The sequence below is a fragment of the Thamnophis sirtalis genome, unplaced genomic scaffold (genome assembly GCF_051295495.1).
Source record: "Thamnophis sirtalis isolate CommonGarterSnake01/CBP01778 unplaced genomic scaffold, rThaSir2_p1.2 scaffold_3, whole genome shotgun sequence".
Lineage (NCBI taxonomy): Eukaryota > Metazoa > Chordata > Lepidosauria > Squamata > Natricidae > Thamnophis > Thamnophis sirtalis.
Window position 1 is genome coordinate 148,537,211 of NW_028261383.1, and position 21,455 is coordinate 148,558,665.

At 39.2% G+C, this 21,455-nt stretch overlaps 2 protein-coding genes across 8 annotated transcripts in view; both read right to left on the reverse strand.

Annotated features, from left to right (window-relative positions):
- DIP2B (DIP2 acetate--CoA ligase B (putative)) overlaps positions 1-8,276 on the reverse strand; it is a 195,350-nt gene extending 187,074 nt beyond the window's left edge. For 2 of the 3 annotated variants that reach the window (XM_087710365.1, XM_087710363.1), the window contains exon 1: positions 7,968-8,276. In XM_087710365.1, coding sequence (XP_087566491.1) covers positions 7,968-8,070 — 103 coding nt within the window. In that variant the 5' untranslated portion in view covers positions 8,071-8,276. The remainder of the gene's footprint in view (positions 1-7,967) is intronic. The other variant, XM_087710364.1, reaches the window with a different exon arrangement.
- A 6,329-nt stretch (positions 8,277-14,605) lies between these two features.
- Positions 14,606-21,455, reverse strand: part of LARP4 (La ribonucleoprotein 4) — a 47,828-nt gene continuing 40,978 nt past the window's right edge. For all 5 annotated transcript variants that reach the window (XM_014061799.2, XM_014061797.2, XM_087710371.1 and 2 more), the window contains 3 exons: positions 19,925-20,043; positions 19,382-19,550; positions 14,606-18,264 (listed from right to left, as the gene is read on the reverse strand). In XM_014061799.2, the coding sequence (XP_013917274.2) occupies positions 17,923-18,264; positions 19,382-19,550; positions 19,925-20,043 (630 nt within the window). In that variant the 3' untranslated portion in view covers positions 14,606-17,922. The remainder of the gene's footprint in view (positions 18,265-19,381; positions 19,551-19,924; positions 20,044-21,455) is intronic.

The following is a 21,455-nucleotide window of genomic DNA, read 5'->3' on the forward strand; positions in this document are numbered from 1 at the left end:
CATAGGTGTGTCACTTCAGCCCCTTGATCACTTTGGTTGCTATTATGTGTATCTTTAGGGTGGATCCATAACTAAACAATATTTGAAGGCTGGGATATGGCGTAAATTTGCTGAAAGAGATTATAACATTCGTAATTCTTCTTTTCTCATTTTCCCATCCAGCCATGCTGAATCTATAAGGGAGCATTCATCGTCCCCAAATATAAACAGTACTTTATCTGGATATCAAACAAGCTCAATTTTCCCCAATGTTAGGTTCAAGACTACTTATGTCTGGAAAATGTGTACAGTCTGAAACAAAATCAAGATATTTACAACTACCCTGTTTCCCCAATAATAAGCCCTCCCCAAAAATATTGCAACATGCTCGCCGCCTCTTGCACCTCAAAACTATTACGACCTCCCCAAAAATAAGGCCAAGTGCTTATTTCAGGGGTCAAAAGAAAATAAGACCCTGTCTTATTTTTGGGGAAAGACGGTAGTATGGTATTCCTTCACCAGAGAGATAAGCAGAACAACTTCCTGTAATAGACACAAAACCGTATATTTGGGAAAGGTGAATTCTAGTAAGGAATCTTTAGCTTTAGATACAACACATCCTAACTGTCACAATGAATGTAGCTGTTAGAAAACAGATTAGTAGAATCTTCCTTCTCTAAGGAATATTCTACACAAGACTTTTGTCATTTTCATTCTGCATTACAGCATTTGAAAAATTGTGCCTAACAACACACTTCATACTGTAGCTTTAGTTTCTCAAATCTTCAAAAACAGACACAATACCTAAAATAGTTATTATTTACAGTACCTAAAATAATAATAATTAAATATCTGTTTATTTCTGCAACCACTCAAATTGATGCAGCATCTCTATGGCATGGATTATTTCTCACTGCTTCTCATTGGCTAATTAGATTAGAGGGAGTTTCCCCTCAGTCACCCACAATAAGAAGTAATGGTGGATTAATGCTAAGGAACTTCAATCAAAACCAGCAGCACATTATTTACAAGCAAAAAGCAAAACAGAAATTAAAGGCAGCAATTTTTTATGTTCCAAACCTCTACAAAATCAATAGCTTTAATAAGCTGCCAAAGAATAATAAATGCCCTCTTCACATGAGGTATTAAATTGGCTAATTGCCCATTAATGTTTTCAATGATTTAAAAATACACATACTTATCACACTATAAAAACACACATAAATGTTATAGGAAAAAATCACCTCTGTAATTAACAAAAGCAAATTATGCATGGATAATATAAGCAAATGATGGGAATAAATTATTATAGGAAGCTCCTGAAAGATTTTGAAAGATTAAAAGAGAAGACGCACAGAAGGAATGAGGTTCTCAAGTCAAGGAAACAGTGGGATACAGACAGCGGTGGGTTTCACATTTTGTTACCACTCACCATGTGCACACCAACTTCGCAGGCATGTGTGCCACTTCCAGGCATGTGCCCAGCCTTCCGTGCATGAGCTTTGCTCACACATGCACCTTCTGTGCATGCGCCTGGCCTCAGAAGCGTGTCTGAATAGGACAGCATAGAGCCGTGTGTGTGTACCAGACCGAACCAGCTGAATGCCATCTCTGGATACAGAGGCATCCACGGGAAGGTGGGCAAATGACAAAAGCAGTGTTAAGCCATAAGCCTTGCCCCTTTTGTATACATTTTGTTCTGTTGCACCCACATTCAAAGGGGTTTAGATAGCATCACAAAACTACTTTACTTTGACAAAAGCATTGGGTCCTGCAGTGTGCTTCTGATAACATAAAAATTGTCAAGGTTATAGCCACAAATTATTAAAGACATAATTTAAACATAGATAGCCTTGGCTCCTTAGTTAACATGCAGGGTCTGGCACATGGTCAAACTTTAGTTAGGGCTGGACAACTAGATATTTTGTTCAATTGTCAGAAACAGAAATTGGGGATCTTGACAAATCATTGTACCATATGATGACTTCCTGAGATACCCATAACTGACTTTGTACAATGATATCACGTATAGATTACCTTCACATGGTACCCATATAGTATTCTTTTGTAGACACCTATACTGATTTATCCACCATCAGAAACAAAATGGAAATAAAACATAAGTCAGAATACAATCCTATATTTATATCTTGTATATCACAAAATGCATGCCAGTATGACTAGAGGAAACCAAACTCCATGTATCTACTGGTAGTTGGAAATCACAACCAGCACTTCCAAATTTCTGAAATGTTTTAATTTACAGCAGTAGATTAAGAAGAAGCAAGGATGGGGGGGAGGTGTCTTAGAATTTGTACACTGGTTTACCAAATTAAGATGTAACAAACAATCTACCACCATACACAAATGTAGCTGAGCAGGATGCCAAATAAAAACTGTATCACCTTCAAAGCTTTTGATTGGCATCCCTTTTTGTAGCATGATGCAGAAGTGGTCGATGTATTCCCCTTCAATCAAGCCTGCATAGTTTTATAGAGCTTCTGTTTATACTGATTTCAGTGAAAAGTACCACGTATCTATGGCATAAAACCGTCCCCAAAAGGCATCAGTAATAGCAGTAAACAACTAATCAAAGTAGACAAAGTTCCCGCTTAATAGAAATGCTTACCTCAAACCTGATGTTTTTAGCTTTCTGGAAAATTTAATTGGATCAAAGGTGCTGAAATTATTCTGTAAAAAATATTTACTCTCTTTAAGAATCAGAACTCCCCAGGGAGGAAACATTATTGGTTTACCTGAGTTTCTATTCTCTCTATATATAATTTTCACTCAACAATAATCAGAATGCAACAAAGAAGTACCTCTATGCAGGGCAAGTAGCATGCTATTGATACAGACAGACATCCCTATGTAAACATGTTTCCATATTGAATTAGCATCCTTACTGGGCTATGCTGAAAAAGCACTGCAGTGCTTTTGAACTGCAGCTTCAGGGATACCGTATCAAGATCAGATGCTATGCAAACAATGCAGAATAAGCATACCACAGCATACTTTCAAAGATTAAATTGTGTAAGGTAAGTTATATCATTATAAAAACTGTTTTTGTTTTAAATCAGCCAAATGTGCTGGTATATTCACAATGTAGGATTTGTTGAAAATGATACAAAAAGGAGTATTTTTCATGATTCTCCAAACGTAATATGATTTCAATTAATTGCTTGTGTGAGATTTCCATAAATGAAACTGGGTCAATCAAATCTGACACTGGAAATTTATATTTATACATTGCAGATCTACATATCAAAACAAGAAGACTATAACGAGAAAACATCAACAAAACAATATATAAACAATAATATACAAAAATATAACAAAACAAAAAAAGCCCTGAAAGCTCATGATTGAGAAAACATATAAAAATGGTAAAATAAATTTAAAAACAACAATAGGATGAGCAGAAATATGAAGGGCAAGAAAAATCTTAGTACACAGATTGCTTACTCAAGAAAATTGTATAAATTTGCTATTAAATAAGCAACTTTCCTTCTCTAAAGTTGTACATACAGATTTTCATGAACAATTACAAACATAATGTTCCTATTTAACAATATAACATCATTGCTTCCTCCCCAAATATTGTGCAGAAGAAACTCGTGGACCAGACTTGAACGGTTCCTTTTTCAGCAGCAGCAAAAGCAGCAGCAGCAATAATGTATAGATTGCTATTCCCCTTAAAGACCACTGTACAGAAATACAGCAACATCTCTTAATGATTTGTACTGAATTACCTGTTTTCTCTGTATCCTTACTTGCATATTAATATTATTTGAATATCAACAGGGCTTTAGTTTTAATGATTTTTCTATAGCCCAGTATTACTAAATTATAATGCATTATACAAGCAAGACATGTAACCTTTGGTCAATTATTAACTTTGTACAGTACACATTTTATACTGTAAAATAATATAATATAGGACTCTTAAAGCATCTCTTTAAGTTTCTTCAGTCAAGATCCAAAAATTAATTCCACTTGGCCAACTATATGTTTTATTTGTAATATTTGAATGAGAGTCAGTTTGGAGTAGTGGTAAGGCATCAAGCTAGAAACTGGGAGACCATGAGTTCTAGTCCTGCCTTACATACAAAGCCAGCTGGATGACTTCGGGCTAGTCCCTTTCTCTCAGCCCTAGGAAGGAGGCAATGACAAACCACTTTTAAAAACCTTGCCAAGAAAACTGCAGGGACTTGTCCAGGCAGTCTCTGAGAATCAGACATGATTGAACAGAAGAAGAGAAAATGAACAGCAGATCTAATGTTAACACAAACTAGATGAGAAAAAAGAACAAAAAGAGCTATTATAAAAGAATTATGATAGATATGGGAGGAGGTATTCTCTCCACCAAACAAAAAAAAGCCATTAGTTCAATCCCTTGAACTAATTAAGTAACTGCTTAAAATCCAGCCTGTCATGACAAATATATTATCAGGGTAAAATAATTGACAAAATGTCCCCTTCTGAAATAATTAACTTTGTATTCTCCTCAGAAAATTACAGCTTTACAGAAATGAGACTACTATTTGAGTTTTGAAAAATGATTCATACATGTGTCCCAAAAGGAAATTCAGGCATACTAACAATGAATTCTATATGTTTTATTAATTCTTGTTTAACTTCCAACAGCTTCTTTTGTTTCACAAAATTCACTTATGGTTATCATTTTATGAGGACAGAAGACAATAGTTCAGCAGCCAGTGAGCAGAAAACAACCTGGAGAGTTAAGAAAACAACTAAAAGAGGGGTGAGGGAGAAAAAGAGGAAATGTGCCATTTATGTCTCAAATACAATTTCAGCTTTTGTTTTTAGCATAAACAGGAACTTTGCAAAGTACTTACATATGCATTGAAACAGGCTGCAGACCACATAGAAAGCTCAAAAAAGTCTTCATTGTTTTTTAAAGTCCTCAGCCATATAGACCCCTTTCATTTCTAGTAGTTATAGATAAGCTTTAGTCAAGTGAGTTCCATTTTGAGACCCTTGACCGCAACTAACATACATTTAAAATTAAATACTTAGTTCAAATTTTTAATGCTTTTCATTGCCAGAAGAAAATAGAATTCTTAGTTATTTCCCACAAAAATAAAATCTTGTTTAGCCTCACCAACTGTCCTAACTTCAGACTGTAGTTTTGAAGTCACTTGCTTATATGTGCATTTAAGCATGTATACATTTGAACCATTATATGGCAGGAATAAGCAATTAATTTCCCAATGAGCCATATGAAAAACTGGGACTGCTGGGGAGGGCCACTGCCCTGTCCCCTTGTACCACACCACTACCTCCAACACCATTGCCCCCTGGTGCTGATGCCCTACCCTCTGCTAACAGTACCAACATTGCCCGTTGGAAAAGGACAGTCAAAAGTGTAAATGTGACCCGCATTCTGTAAAATGCCCAGGTCTGGGATATCATATCAAGAACAAATGGTGCATTATGTCACTCTCATATTTCTGAATGTGTATGAAAGGCTTTCTGGTTCATCTTTAAACTTCGTATATTTCAGCAATACAATTAATCACTTCAAAAATAGTTTTTGGACTTTACTATCTTTAAAATGGTAAAACTGGTTACATTATTCACATTTTTCTCTTATCTACTCAATTCACGTCCACCCATTATGATGTTCATGGACAGGCAGTGGTGGGTTGCAAATCCCGTTCCAGCGAGGCCGTCAGCATCCTCATGGACGTGCGCAACGCACGCACAGTGCGTGCATGCATTCAAGCACCTCCGTGACGCTCTGCAATGCTCCAGCTGCTCCACGGAGCATCGCACAGACGCTGTATGCACCATGCGCCTGCACAGAAGCGCAAAAGCCTTTAAGTATACCGGTATCCGGTGCTCCGGGCTGGCTCCGGTACGCACGTACCAGGGCGTACCACCTGCAACCCACCACTGCTGACAGGCAATATTGCTGATGTAGTAAGGGAATTCCCTATATATTCTAAAACAAGTTGTGATATCACTGCACCAAGTGGTAAGATACATATAATATTTTCTGAATTAATATATGCAGGGGGAATAAAACAGAAACTGCAGCAATTATCCAGGCAGACAAAAGGCCAATCATGCTAGAAGTTCTTCATAAAACATATTTGGAGTTCTCATTCAACAGCAGAGCTTCTCACAAACCAAGATTTTTTTTTAAAGGTCCATCTGACTACCCAAATAGAAGAAATTAAAACCTGGATCCAGGAAGGGTTGAAATGGATCCTTATATTTTTTACATGAAACCTACTGAGTACCACTTCCAAATCACAGATTTCCATCCTTCTGCACAAAATGATATTTGCACCTATTATGCAAAAAGGTGGGTTCTTATGGGTTTTATGTTGAATCAATGGGAACCTGCAGATTGTATCCATCACTGATGTGGTCAAATGTATACAAGTGGAATGAAGGGGAAGAATGGAAAGAATGTGCCCTGGTTCTCTCAGTGACTGTTACATCCTCAACCATCATATTCTGCCTAAGCATTTCTCTAAATTATGATGTAGAAGAGATGGGTCAAGAATCTTCTTTAAAGGATGGATTGAGAAAAAAGCTTAATTAGTCAAGTAGTACTTCCAAGAAGACTGCCTGGCAATTATAAACTATTAAGAAATAGGAAAAAAAACAAACCTAAATCTTGAGGGACACCTGATCAAATGATGGGGGGGGGAAAACATGTTTTATTATTACTGTACTTCTAAAACTAAACCTCAAAACTGGACTGAAGCCATTTCTTTACAGAGAGATACTAAACACCCAAAATTAGAAGACTGATGATTATAATGATTCTGTCTGTGCTGGAAAAAAATAATGTATGATTTGTTGGTGATTTCAGGTGTGTTCTATATAAAATGGTGATGCTGTATGACGATCACTGCATTGGATCTATTTTTACCACACGCAGTGACAAAAATGGATAGATACATGATTGCAAGGGCACATTTGTCTGCCCAGAATGAGACTAGTGTTCTGATAATTGTTTCGAAAGGATTCCAAGCAAAACCTGGGGGAGTCACAGGAATCTGATTCAGATCTATGTGTTTTGGCCTTTTTATATATGCCAGCTATGTTATTGTAGTGAACGTTATACTGAACAGATAACTATGACCTCTATTTTAACAGAAGTTTTCATGCAAAAACCAGCATATTCACCTTGAATCCACCTTATTGTGCCACAGTAGCATCAAAAAACATCATCTCCATGACAGTCAGTGGAGATAGAAGTAAACTGTGATTTCACATGGCCTCCAATACAGCCTACATAAAAATTCATAAGGATGTGTATGAATCTAAATTTCACCAAAACTGCTCTCCAAAAACCCATTTACAGCAAAAGCAAAGTATTTGTCTAATAACATCCTACCCATGACTCCAGATTCTGGGAGTTATGTTACAATAATGCAGGTCGAAAGTCACAATTAAGTCACAGGCTGAGGGAAGAGGGAAATGTAAAAAAAAGAAAGGAAATCTCATCTATGCAGCCACAGAAAGAAAAAAAGAGAGAGAGGAAATTGCGTCTTTGTGGAAGAGAAGGAAAAAATAAACTGAAACATTTATGTGGGTGTGTGCAGAAGTGTACGTATGCACAGGCGGCTATATTTATTTTAGTCAACCTTAAAATAATTTAAAAAAACAAAAAACAAAATGACCTAATCTGTTTTATCCAGCTTTCATGCAGACACTCAATAGGAAGATCCATGCTAACCCTAAAGGAAAAAAGGAAAACGCCACCACCAGGGAACAGAGAGCGCACGTTGGGGGGGGGGGGGAAGGCAGGGGCCTTTTCTTCTTATTTCCCCCATTTATCCCTCTTCCCACCCCCACCCCCAGCCAAGAAAATCAATCAATTGAACCGGGAAGCCCAGGGGAGAAATACGTTCCATGTTCTCCACCGTCGGGAGAAATGGAAAGCTGCCAATAATCTGGTTTCCGCCCTAGAGAAGAGAGAAAGGGGGGACGGAGGGGTGGCTCACCTTCCGAAAGCTCCAGCTCCAGCTCCGCAAGCTGCTCACGGACCTCTCGGGGCAAACCGACCGGAGGAGAAACGGCGCCGTTACCGCCCGGCGGCTCAGCCATGATGGGAAACGGAGTGTGCCCGACTTCGGCGACTTCGCCTCCTTTCCCTTCTCAGCGCCGGCAGGTCCGGGTCTTGCCGTGCCCAACAGAGGCGGCAACGAGACCCACCGCCGTGGCCATAATCCGAGCCTTTCCTTCAGCCTCGCCGCCGCCGCCACCACCCTCCTCCTAACCGCGTTGAAGGAGCCCGGCTAAGTCACATGAGCGAGGCGGGCAGGCCCAGCCCAAGCGCCAGCCTTCCTCCCCCCCCCCCACCCGCCCCATGAGTAGACACGGGGAAGCGCCGCCCCGGGCGGGCAGGGCAGGCCCAGGGCTGGGAAAAGCCGGGTCCTGTGCAGCGGGCGTCCCCTACCGGCCTTTTCGGACTGCCGCCGGCCTTAGGAAGCCAGGCGAGGCGGCTGGTGTGGAGCGGTTCCCGGTTCTCTCCAGGCACAATTGCGTTCGATTCGAGGCTTCCAAACTGTGCGCAAGGGCCTTCGACGACCCCGCCACGCTTCTCCCCGGTGGATGTCGCGGTTTACCCCCAATTTCTGGGTTAGCGGAACACGGTCGGCTGGAAAAATGATCGGCTTACTTAAGCTAAGGGCCGCAGTGCTTCATGCAAACGCAGCCAAAGACAAAGGCGGAATGTATAAAATTGCAGCAAGCGATGGATTATTTTAAGAGTTACCTTTAGTATGGTATGCTATAGGTTTAGTATAGGTAGTCCTCAACTTACGACCGCAACGGAGCCAAACATTTCTGTTGTTAAGTGGGACCTTTGTTAAGTTAGTCTTGCCCCTATTTTATGACCTTTCTTGCTATGGATGTTAAGTGAATCATTGCACTTGATAAATTAGTAACCTGGTTGTTAAAAGAATCTGGCTTCTTCCCCATTGACTTTGCTTATCAGAAGGTGATCAAATGACCTTGGGACACAGCAACAGTCATAAATATGAACTGATTGCCAAGCATCTGAATTTCGCTCACGTGATCAATGGGGATGCTGCAAAGAGCATAACTGAAAAACAGTCATAAGTCACTTGATATAGTGCCATTGTATCTTTGGTCATTAAATGAACTGTTGTAAATTGAAGACAACCTTTCTAGGTGTAGTGGCTAAGTCAACATTACAGAAACCCTTTTAGGAGTTTGTGTGAAATTGTGAACAAATGGCAGATGTTTGCCTCCCAACAGCTCAGAGGTTTAGTACTGCTTTTGCCATTTAAAGGTGAACGTGTTTGTTTTGTGATTATTAATCTATGCATACTTAAGTGCACAATTGGTTTAGCACTTAATGTGCTCTCAGTGCTCAAGAACTTCTTTAAACTCGCCCATCAACCCATGTGCACAGTATAAGGAACCATAATTATGGCATCCCCAATAAATGCCATTGCCCATCTGGTTTCAGTTTAAAGTCCTCTAGCAAAGGAGAGTCCACCCCTCCAGAAGATGTCACTTGCATTGCTAAATAGTTCCTAACACGACAATGTTTTCTTGATATGCAACTGAATTTTGTCCCTTCTACATAACATCCCTTCAGCTAGAACAGGGATGTCAAACAGACGGTCCGTGGGCCAGATGCGTCATGCACTGGATATGCTCACCTCTGGTTTAGCAAAGGGGGAAAAGTAGTTATATATCACATGACAAGTTTGACACCCCTGAGCTAGAACCATGGAATTTCCCATCATTCTTTTTTCCAAGCTAAAAATACCCAATGCTTCCAAACTGATCAATGAAGGCAGTGAAGATTTCATTCTATTTTATATTGTATTCCCAATGCCACCAAACTTTCTTTTTTCTTCCAGGCCTTTTATTTGGGTGGTTTTCTTCTGGAAGATACCAGTTTGCCAATGTCTATCCAAAAATGTATAATATATTTTTAGATCAGATTTAACAGATTTTGAGTTGGAAAGGACCCTGTAGATCAGCTAGTCCAATCCTCCTTCTCCCCCCCCCCCACCAGTCCAAGGAGGAGACCCCATACCCATGATGGTGAACCTATGGCAGAATCATATTTGGGAGCACGCTGTCAGCTCCGGTGTGAATGTGCACTCCAGCCAGCTGATTTTTCTCCCTTCTGGAGGGCCAGGGGAGGCCATTTTTTGCCCTCCCCAGGATTCAGGAAAGCCTCCAGAGGCTGGGGAGGGCAAAAAAACGGCCAAACGGCCCACCCGGAAGTTCGGAACGATTCATTTTCGACTTCCGGAGGACTTCTGGGAGGCTGGGGGAGGCCATTTTCACTCTCCCCAGGCTTCAGGAAAGCCTTCAGAGCCTGGAGCATGGGGTCCAGACACAAGCACGGGGGGGACGTGTGCGCATGCAGGAGAGGATGTGCACATATGTGCAGGTGGGCGGGGAGGATTGAGTGGGCATATGTGCGCAATTTTGGCCAGCCATAAGAAAAAGGTTTGCCATCACTGCCCTATACCATTTCTGATAAATGGCAGTCCAATCTCTTCTTAAAAGCCTCCATTGATGACGCAAATGTGATAACCAGGAACACCTTAACAGTCCCTTTACTTAAGGTGGGCTGTCAGTCCTTTGGTCTATCAATTGCCCTGCTTAAAATGATAACATCCTTATCCAAGAACTCTTTGGCAAAAGAAAACTGAAAAAAGTAGGAATATGTCTTAATAGAAATAGCACTTAGATTTAGGTACCACTTTATAGAGCTTTACAGCACTCTCTGAGCAGTTTACAAATGTCAGCATATTGCCCCCAACAATCTGGCTCCTCATTTTATTGACTTTGGAAGGATGGAAGGCTGAGGCAACCTTGAGCTGGTCAGTATTGAACTCCAGACCATGAGCAGAATTAGCATGCAATAGTGCATTCTAACCACTGTGCCACAATGGTTCATAAACATTAAACAGAGATATGGAGCTAAAGATGTCCCCAAAAAAGGGCAGCTTCATCCAAAGTGTTCAGTATTTTTATGTGAAATGGAAAGACGTAAAAGGAGTCAAAAGCCTCCTCCCAAACTATCCCTAGTGGCTCCGCATACAGTAGGGCCACCATATTTTAAAAAACTATACCAGTGATGACTAACCTTTTTGTCATTGCGTACCAAAAGCACACATGCACTCATAATGCAATGCATATGCGACCCCTCCCAGCGACCTGTCTCTGTACATGTGCGCCTGACACCCCTGCATGTGGCCTGCCCCTCCACGCATACATGAGACCCGTGCTCCCCTCACTCCCTCATGTATGCATGTGTGAACCCTTGTGCTCCCCCTACCCCCGTGCATGTGCCTCCCGCATGCCCGTCTCTTCGGCAGAGATCTGAAAACCCGCTGGCCAGTGGGAGGCGCGCACACATGCACAGTGGAGCTGAGCTAGGCGATGGCTCGCGTGCCTGCAGAGGGCTCCGCGTACCACTTGTACGTACCACACGTGCCATAGGTTTACTGTCATGGAATTATACATTGTTTTTAAAAAATGTTTTTAAAAAATTAGATATAATCCAATATGGCTGCTCCCAATTAATTCAGGCAAGTCCTTGCTCTTTTCTCTTTGGTGATGGATCACAGGCTTATTCAACAAAGCTAGTTGAAGAGTTTGTTGTCTAATCGTGATCCTCTTCATCAGAATTTTTATTATGGTCACTGACTAGTCCAGTGGTCAGTGACCATAATAATGCTTGCTGCCTTAACATTCTTATTTTGAAGAATGTTAAGGCGGCAAGCATCATGATAAAAAATATAAGGGCGTAAGTCAAATAAAGCTGTGGGCCTGATTAACACATCACTAAAGCACTTCCAAAGGATTATTTAATGAATTCTGTAAGCATCATCACAGTTCAGCCTCCAAAAATATAATAACAGAATCTAAATTTATCTAAGGGAAATAAATGTGAAATAGGGCAGATCTGAGTAGTATTTTAGTCACTACAAAGTCATTCTCAGCCTCCCATTTTTGTTAAATTTATTTAATTACTAGCTTAGTCATCAACTCTGAGCAGCTGCCTTCCATATGCAAACATGGCTAAAACAATAATCAATAAACTATAGGTAATAAAACAGTCCTATGCCTTTTGTAGAGCATTCAGGGCCAGAGCGACTGAATTTGCATAAAGCATCAGTTTGTGGCTAATAAAAACTATTTATTGAATTAATGCAATTTCCCGATTTCATACAACGCAGAGCTATGTACAAACCAGCTAACTTTATTCTAGATTATGCAAACTCAGCCATTATGCAAATCAGACTGTTTTGTTCAACAAGCCTCAGCTTTACAATATCCAAACCAAAGTATGTTTGTTCTCTGCTGAATAGCTTATTCATTACCAAGGACAATAAAGCGTTTTTAAAACTATAGAGGTTGGACAGGAAGAATTGAAGAAAATCTGTCTTTAGTCCTTTATTGCTCTTTTGTGCCTTGTTCCAATTTATCTAAACGAGTATTTCTTACAAACAACTCTCCCCTTTACTTTCAGATCCATGCAATGTCTCAGCTTTTTGTTTGCTCATGACTATTGTTCTAGGAAAGATTAAAAGTTAAGGATTCTATCTAAATGCATTATGAATTCCTAAACCAGGTTCTCGGCCTCTTTGGCCTTATTCTCAGCAACACCCACCCAATTTTATCTGAATTTAGAAGCTGAAGGTCGGGCCTCATTAATCCTTGGATAAGAAATCACCAGGGAATTCCAGGCCTGAATTGAAAAAAAAAAATAAAGACAATCTGGAAAAAGGCAATAGCAAGCTGAATTGCTGCAAAGACATTGTAGTGATCTACTTTTTATTTTTACTGGTCTTGGTCAACCACCCTTGATTTTGTTTTAAGTGATAAATCTGAAATGAAGAGTTCTGGAAATTGTATCTCTTCTGAAGAAAAATGAAAACAAAGAAATGCCCGCCACACCAATCATAGTGTGTATTAATGGAAATGGATCATTATCATCTGAATGGAATTTAAGATTTTCTCTTTGCAACAGAGTAACTAGAATGGGGCATTTTTGAGCCCATCATCTACCTCTGGGATCGCATCACAAAGGAATAAATGTGCCCTGGGACATTTCTTCCCAATATATATTCCCCTTTTAAAATAATTTCTTTCCAGAGAAGGTAGAATCCAGTTTCTACTTCTGGCCTCAAGTGGAATCTAGGAACAATGTATTGGAGAAAAAAATAAAAAAGTGGTTTTACTACATTAGGATGGCAGGCAAATGCAAACAAAGCTAAAGGCATTTTAAAACACACATTTATATAGAAAATTATCTAATGGGTTCCATAACAATTCCTGGAGAGACCACAGAATGGAATATGACTTAAATCTACAGACTGATTTTTCAAAAGGTTAACCTTTTTCTTATTTAACTTACATATGGAAATAAAAGAAATGATCAATCTCTTTTTCATTGATAAATTTCATGGATTTCTTTCACTAATCAATTTGTTTCCTCACCTCTCAGTTTTGATCCTATTAGATTTAAACATAGTTCCTCTTACTATTTCTTTATTACACCAAATAACATTCAGACAAAGTTTTTTTAAGGTGGCTTTTATTATTTCCTTCTAACTGTTATTTCAATTTCCCATAGCACCTTGGCAATGTCAAAAACAAATACAAATACATGTATAATCTTAACAATTAAGCATGAACCTACTTTACACAATTTCTTGGATTAGACAGCTTTGACAACAGGAATAAACCAAACTGATATAAGAAATAGATAAGCCAAATAATTGAGATATATATGAAGCCATCACTCTGCTAAGTCAGACTAGATGTGTCACAGAAGTCAAACTTTTAGGGAGAAAGATATAGCTGAGTAGTTTGGTTTATTAAAACAGAAGCCATTTGCACACCAACACTTATATTTGAAATTTCTTTGAGGGAAATTTTATCCATAACTGATTTTTTTTAAAAAGTCATTAAATAAAAGTGTTGAAGTTAACAAGTTAGTCAGAGGCTGATTAGTTCCTATGCTAAATTTTAAATCTACATTAATACACTCATTCCCATCTCTTCAAGAGTCGAGGGCTGAAGATGCAAATAATCTTCATCCAAAGAACAAAAAAAAAGGGTGGGGGAGAGACGGAAAATCAGAGGTACCATCCTAAAGGAAGCCAATGCTATATAATAGATTCTCTCTCACATACACACAAGAGCATGATAGACCATTACAAACTGATGGTGATCTTATGTTTCAGAAGAAAATATCAAAAGTTAAAAGAAAAACCTATTGCATATTTCTTGTAATCAACAGTTTACAAAAGTTTAAGCAATCCCCACCCGAAGTGCATTTCTGTTGCATTTTTATCAGTATACAATGTAGCATTTTATAAATTTAAAATAATCTGTACACATGTAGCAGGAATTTTTACCCAAGTGAATGTTCACTCGATGACAATAAAAATAGTGGATATATTCAGACATTTAGCTGATACTGACGAAGTAATAAGGCCATAGCTATTTAAATTATAGTAAAGCATTGCTTAAGTCACTTAATTGCTACTGATCTGCCCATATCTTCAGGTAAATAAGAACAGTTTGATTTTAATCTGTTAAAACCGCACAACTTTCCAAGCTACTTTGGGGGGGAAAGAGAGAAAACAAATAGAAATACAAATTTCACCCACAGAGAATCTTCTTTTCCCTTTTAGAGAAGTACAATACCATGGCTCAGAATTATTGAATAAAATTAAAGATACAGAATGTGTAAAAAAACTCAATTTCCTGCTAATGAAGATCTTTCACAAGTTCAGGAAACACAGGTAATTGTGATCTTTATCATCTTGCATATTATTATATTTCATCAAAAGTTTAAGGGTAAAAGGCATGTACATCCAATGATGACCTATTAAAAGGGAAATACAACTGTTCTCTTAGTTGATAGTTTTGGCACTGATGCTCTATGAAATGCAAACATCAGCTTCATCTCTGTTGTTCCAATATTTACAATGAAAATGCTCTTTTTATTACATTTACCAGGATAAATCATACTGGCAATGTCATTTACATTCAACCATTGCTGAGACAGAGGATAATGATTTACAAATTGGTCAATATATCAACTTTCAGTTTTAACAATGTCGATTTGCTCACTTACATTTAATGCACATCTATGCAGAAAACAAACGCTACCAATATTGCACATCCTTACAGCAAGATAGTAAAATTGCCCAGACATTGAATCTAAAAACGTATTGTGTCTCGTTTCTAAAGTAATATGGGAAGACTGATGAAAATCCAATTCACTCTGAGAATAATGATTAGCCCAAATACCTTTGTTCCTCAAAAGTAATTGCAATTAACAGCATATAGCATATGGTACTTTTTTTTTACTTCGTCATTCCTTCTATCTAAATTTACATTTAGGTATTTATGGTAACAAAATAGACAGGGATATTGGAGGAGAGTGAAGAAGATGTTAACCAAGGAAACGCTTATCAAACACTTCAGTTTTAGTAAATCCCTCCAAGGTATTAATCTGACATTGGAAAAGCTGCTTTTACACACTTTACATATACATTGCACAAGAGCCACTTGTGTGGGGAAAGCACACATGCGCAGACATAAGCTTCAGGATGTACAACACATCCTTTCCCACAATCAATTTTTTCCCTCACAAAAAAAACAAAACCTGTGAGCTATGTTTGCTTCAATATCCAGTAAAGAAGAGTTACATTTAGTTGATGTGTCTTTGAATACTAGATTCCATTCAAGCATGGACATATAAACAGAGTTAGATTTCACATTCTTGCATTGCCAAGTAACTTTTAAAGTAGCATCTTCCCACAGAATTGCATTCTTCTTGAAGAGGAAGCATTTTTAAATAACTCCCAGCAACTGTTAATTCAAATCCATCTTTAGTTTGCAATGACACAGTGCTTTTATCTATCCTAAAAACAACTACAGTACAGTATAGCAATTCAACCTTTTTTCAATTCCAAGTGCAATAATCAGAATTATGGGTCTTTTAAAATGAAGTATTTATACATTTTTCAGAATTCCTAACATTTTAAGTACTTCACCTTTTGTGTCATTCAGCAAAAATAGCATTATGAGTAAACCAAAGTGGGTTGGTACTTAAAGAGACGTGATCAATTATTTGTTTTAATGTAAAATCTGCTAAGGCCAGCAGTTACTTCAAAATGAGAAATGATTAATAACATGCATAGAAAAAGAATATCAACTGCCTTAAGTACATTTATACTTCTCAATCAAATAAAAAAGTGATTGCCAAGCTGAATAAGTTAGAGAAATGACAAATCTGACTATATATACATACACAGAGACATATATTTGTGTATATATATATGTGTGTGTGTGTATATATATATTATATATGTATATGTACTTATAAAAATAGATATGAGTGTTCTCAAAGCCATTGATAGAGAATGCCTACAGAATTAAGAAACTGCCAAAGTTTTCTGGCTAAGAAAAATCAGAAGATTACCATTTTCACAGTTAATTATTTATCTGCCACTGACATTTTAAAGTTATCACTAACACACAAACTAAAAATGCATGGTGGTATATCATAACTGAGTTTTCCAGTGTTTACAACTAATGTCTTTAAATTTGTATATTTGCTACCAACTAAAGAATCCAATATACTTTCCCCTAACACTTTAATACAGAACTTTGAAGTCTAGCATGCTGATTTTGCAAGATAAACGTTTTATAATTGTCCTAGTTCTTTTCTTAAGTTCTATAATCATCAGCTTGTAAACCACACTGTTTGTTGCACGTTGTTATTCTAATTAACATATATCTAGCCTAATATTCTTGCCAATATTCTCCAAAGTAAGTTAATTTTCAGTTATCAGCTCTATCAAACAGGGAAACTTAAGACTCTTTGTTTTGTTCTCCCCATTAAATAAAACCTGATTTCTGGTATAGTTTGAAACTCCTTCAAGTAGAAAAGGTGTTTTCAGTATATCAAAGTTTGACCCTAGGGTGGCCACGCTATTTGTTAAACTAAAGTCAGGCCTCCAAAATTATCTTACCTCCTTCTAGAGAATTGAGAATATTAAAGGGTTGAAAATCTCAATTCAATGCACCAAAGTAATATTTATAGAGAAAGTTTCACATTCCCTATTTTTAGTTCTGCATTAGTATCAGAATAACTACATTCCAGCTAGATGTGCTTAATTCTGTAATAAAGGATCAGAGAAAATATTAAAGCAATGGAAAAATAAAACAATTCTATTCCTAATTAGAGAAAATGCTGGAACAAATTAAAATCTTACCCACTATTTCTTGTTTACTAATCTTGCTGTTTGCATACTCCAGAATAAAACCATAGTTTTAAAAGCTGACCAAAATTAGTAAAGTCAAAGACTATATTACCAAAACACAAACTCCTACAGTAGTACAATCAATTATCATCAGTGACTAAATCATGACATAACAGGTAATATGGCTACACTCATTCATACTGACCAAGCATGTCAGTTTTGGGGCTGAATTGTAATGCAAGGCCATTAATGGCATACATGTCATCTTACAAGCCATACCTTAAATAGATTTTTAGAAGTAATTTATAACTTTTACAGTTTTTTCCAAAAAAAATATTTGCCCCCTCTTCAAGTAAGAAACATGCTAATATGTGTATTTGTTCCTCATCTTTAATAAGCTAGTTCTTAATGCAAAAATCTAATTCAAACAGGAAATTAAAAACAGAAAGTTACAAAAATTATAATCTTTATCATATTTATATTGATTCTATTTCTCCAGCATTTTGTATCACTTTCGAGATGAATATTGGAATCCCTTTAAGCTCTCTCACATTGCAAACCCTGTGCTCTTCAATTTACTGTCCACTTTTCCTATATTTATAATTCTCTGAGCTGGCCAGTTTCTCCTCTACTGCTCTTTAGGTTCACAGTTCTGATTAAATAAAAAGTTTGATCAATTTTCCTTTGGTGATCGCGGTGGCATATACTGTTCCTTGCCAACTCGCCGAGGCGCTCCCTGAGGAGAAGACCTACGTCCACATTGACGCCTCTGTTCCCTGATTTTTCCTGCAGCTCCTTTGGGAGGCCCATTGCCTCTGAAAACACCCAAGTCATTCATCCGTCCTTCAGACTTTTCATGTGCCTTCTCTCCAGCCTTCTCATGGGTGCCATTTTCTTCTGTTTTGGCAGGGGAGGTTACATTAGAACGCAGCTCCCTAAGTGGCTGAGCAGGAACAGAAGGTACTTCTTTTGGAGGTTTCTGACAGACCTCAGCATAGCTGAGCTTCCGAGGTTCCTTACCAAAAGAAAAACACTTCAGTATGTATCTAATATAACAAAGTCAAGCAGCATATGCTAGTGATAATTTAAAATTAAAGCAATATTTAGCAATTGTACATACAGTGAGTCCTTAATTTACAACTAGTTGCTTAGCAACTGTTTTAAATTATGGCAGATCCTGAAAAAGCTACTTACAACCTAGTTTCAAAGTTATAATTCCAGCAGTAACCCTGCAATCGTGAACATTCAGGCAGATTCTGACCAATCATAGGGACTGTAGCCTATCTCTCTCCTTCTCCTGCCCTGCCTGCCCCACCGCCTCCCACATCCTTCTCCCTAGCCCCATCACCCAGTCATTTACCTTTCAGTGTAGATCTTCTGGAAGAAGCTGCTGCATCACGGAGCCATACATACATAGTCCAGAGAAAGGGGAGCAGGCTGCTCTGCCCCTCAGCATACCTGCAGGGCTCCATAGCACTATCCAGGAAGTGAGTATCATTTTCAGAGTAGCCATGTGGCAGCTATTCTAAAAATGGTACTAGCTTTCAGGATGAAGCCACACAGCCTAGGGATGCCGAGGGGGTGGAGTAGCTTACTCTCCTTTTCCAATGTGAGCTCGGGAGCTCTTTAGATGGCAAATAAACAATCGGTGATGGGAGTTGAAGAGGAAGGTGTGTGGGACCTAGTGAAGTGGGAAGCAGTCCCTGTGGAGACCCTGTGGAGTAGGAAAGTAGGCCCAGGGCCTGAAAAAACTTCAAGGGATGGATAGAGTAGCACAGAGTGCCTCAGGGTGGGATGGGACCTTGAAAAGCTTAGGGCAGGCAGCCCTAGGATGGGCTTTCAATCCTAAAACACTCCCCCCACCACTTAATGATCATGTTTGGGAGAGCAAGGATGGTGATCGTTAAGCAAGGCAATCATCTGGGCACCTTGCTTAACAACCATCAGGACATGCTACTATAATGGACAGAACTCCAATATGGGTCACAAGTCAAGGACTACCTATATTTGTTCTTCTAACATTTTCATCCAAGTGAGTCTGACATTTTTATTTCAGGCTATTTTTAAAGGTCTATTATATCTGGAAGGTGGTTTATTAGAACTATCCAAAATGATTGAAAGCAGCAACTTACCTGTATCACTACAGCAGGCATTGGGTTTGCATTGGTTGTGGATGAAGTGGTATTTGTCCTGGGTGATTTTACAGTACTGGGGGGACATACAGATGAAGGTGGGGAAGTCTGACTTGCGGCCTCCTTGTGCACATGAACCTCTTCTAATTTTTTCTCTTGCTGAGTGGCACTAGAAAAAGCATTAACAGAATTGTGTGACATCTTTCATATTCAAAGACTTTTTAAAAAACAAAATAACAAAACGAATTACTTTGAAGGACACAGACATTTTCAAACAGATTAATTCTCTGCTTTGGAAATAAAGGCAACTATGTCTTTTGTTTCATGCTTTCAATGTTGGTTGATTAAGACAGCTACCTGAATTAAGATATACAGAAGGAATCAAACTTGCATAGTATTTTCTGTCTGGGGTTTATGTTAGGAGAAAACTGTTACCAATTTTACTGGTGTTAGAACTAAAACACACAAAAATGTATTTGTGCTTCTCTTGCCATACAAAATAATTACTGGTAATACTTGTAATTGGAAGACCAATCTCCATACCTTAATCCAGGAAGATCAATCCCATAGGGAGAACTGGCATTCGTGACAGGCTGAACAACACTTTGGCCCTGCTCTTCCTGAGTGGATGTTAGACAACTAACTGTCAAATCTTTGTTTTCCTAAAGAGAGCAAAAGGGAAGAGAGAATGTTTGCAGAAGTACAAGTTAAAAGCTAAATGTGTTAGTACATAAAAGATAAATTAGATATCATATAGTCCACAAGCCACCTCACAGCATTGAGATCAAGGACCGACAACTTATTATGGCCAGAGTAGCAAGGACCAAAGTCGGTAGTGCAATAACAAAAAAGAGGAAATAAATCATAAATATGAGCAAGGTTCAATCAAAAAACATTTAAAAAAGAACAAGGGCTCCATTGAATGGTGTGCATGTGCGAGTTCTGAATGGCCGCCAGCATTTTTGCTCCAGGTGGAACGAAACACGGGAAATATCACGGTTCCTTGCGGTTCTAGTGGCGAGCCCAGCAGCACGTAGAGAATGATCTAGGGGACCCGGCCGATGATCAGTTGGGGAGTTACCGCTTTTGGCCGGCTTTTCACCAGCTCCCAGCCTGCGCGGTCGCCTCGGAGATCTCTTCCGACTCGGGGGCGAAGATGGCGGCGGCGCACTGACGGCGCCGCTCCTGGCAGCCTCTCATTGCGACGATATCTTTTGCCTTTATTTTGGAGACCTTGAGGACTTGGGAGACGGGAGAGAACCTGCGGACTTGGGAAACGTGAGAGAACCTCTAGACCACATTGACTGCATTGGCCTAGTGAGAGGGTGGTTGGCCCGGATGGCGGCGAAGGAGTTCGGGCGGCTTGCTTGCGGCTGCCGCCACAGCCCTCCCAAGCCCCCCACCCCCCCATAGCATATCTCGATCTGCAGCGACCTCTATCTCAGTCTATTGTGATCCGATGAGCCCTTGGAGCCTGCGAAGTTAGACCAGCTTGTCCTCTGTCTTCAAGGAGTGGGGTGATTGGTTTATGTGGCACCGGACAGAAGTGGGCAGCTGTTTTTCCTTGCCATTGTTGCTGCCCCTTCGGGTGCCCCCCCCCATTTGACTGGACTTTTCTTTGCGGTGTGGCCTCCCCTTCTTGCCCTTTTCTGTGGCTGGGGGGGAGGGGGGGCTTTCCTCCTTACCATCTATGCTACCTGGCTCTCCCTGCTCATGCTTATGGACCTGGACCCTTGGACTCTCAGTTTTGCAACCTTATTTCCTTGCCTCGACCATTACTGCCCACCGCTATCTCAGGAACCCTGTCTTAGCCACCTAGACTTTTACTTCCCTCCTACTGTGCTATCTGGGAAAGAAGACACACTACTCCCTTTACATCTCGTTGGCTTTGACTTGACTCTTGTGTTTCCGCCCCTTGAACTTACGGACTCACTTGCACAATATCAACATCAACTTTAATATTTGCGCAACCCTCTCTCTTTTCATATGTGGTATGTATGTGTGTGACTGTGAGTGAATGATCCCACTTTCTTTTAAACTAGTGTAATTCTATTTTTTTTATTGTATTGTTGTA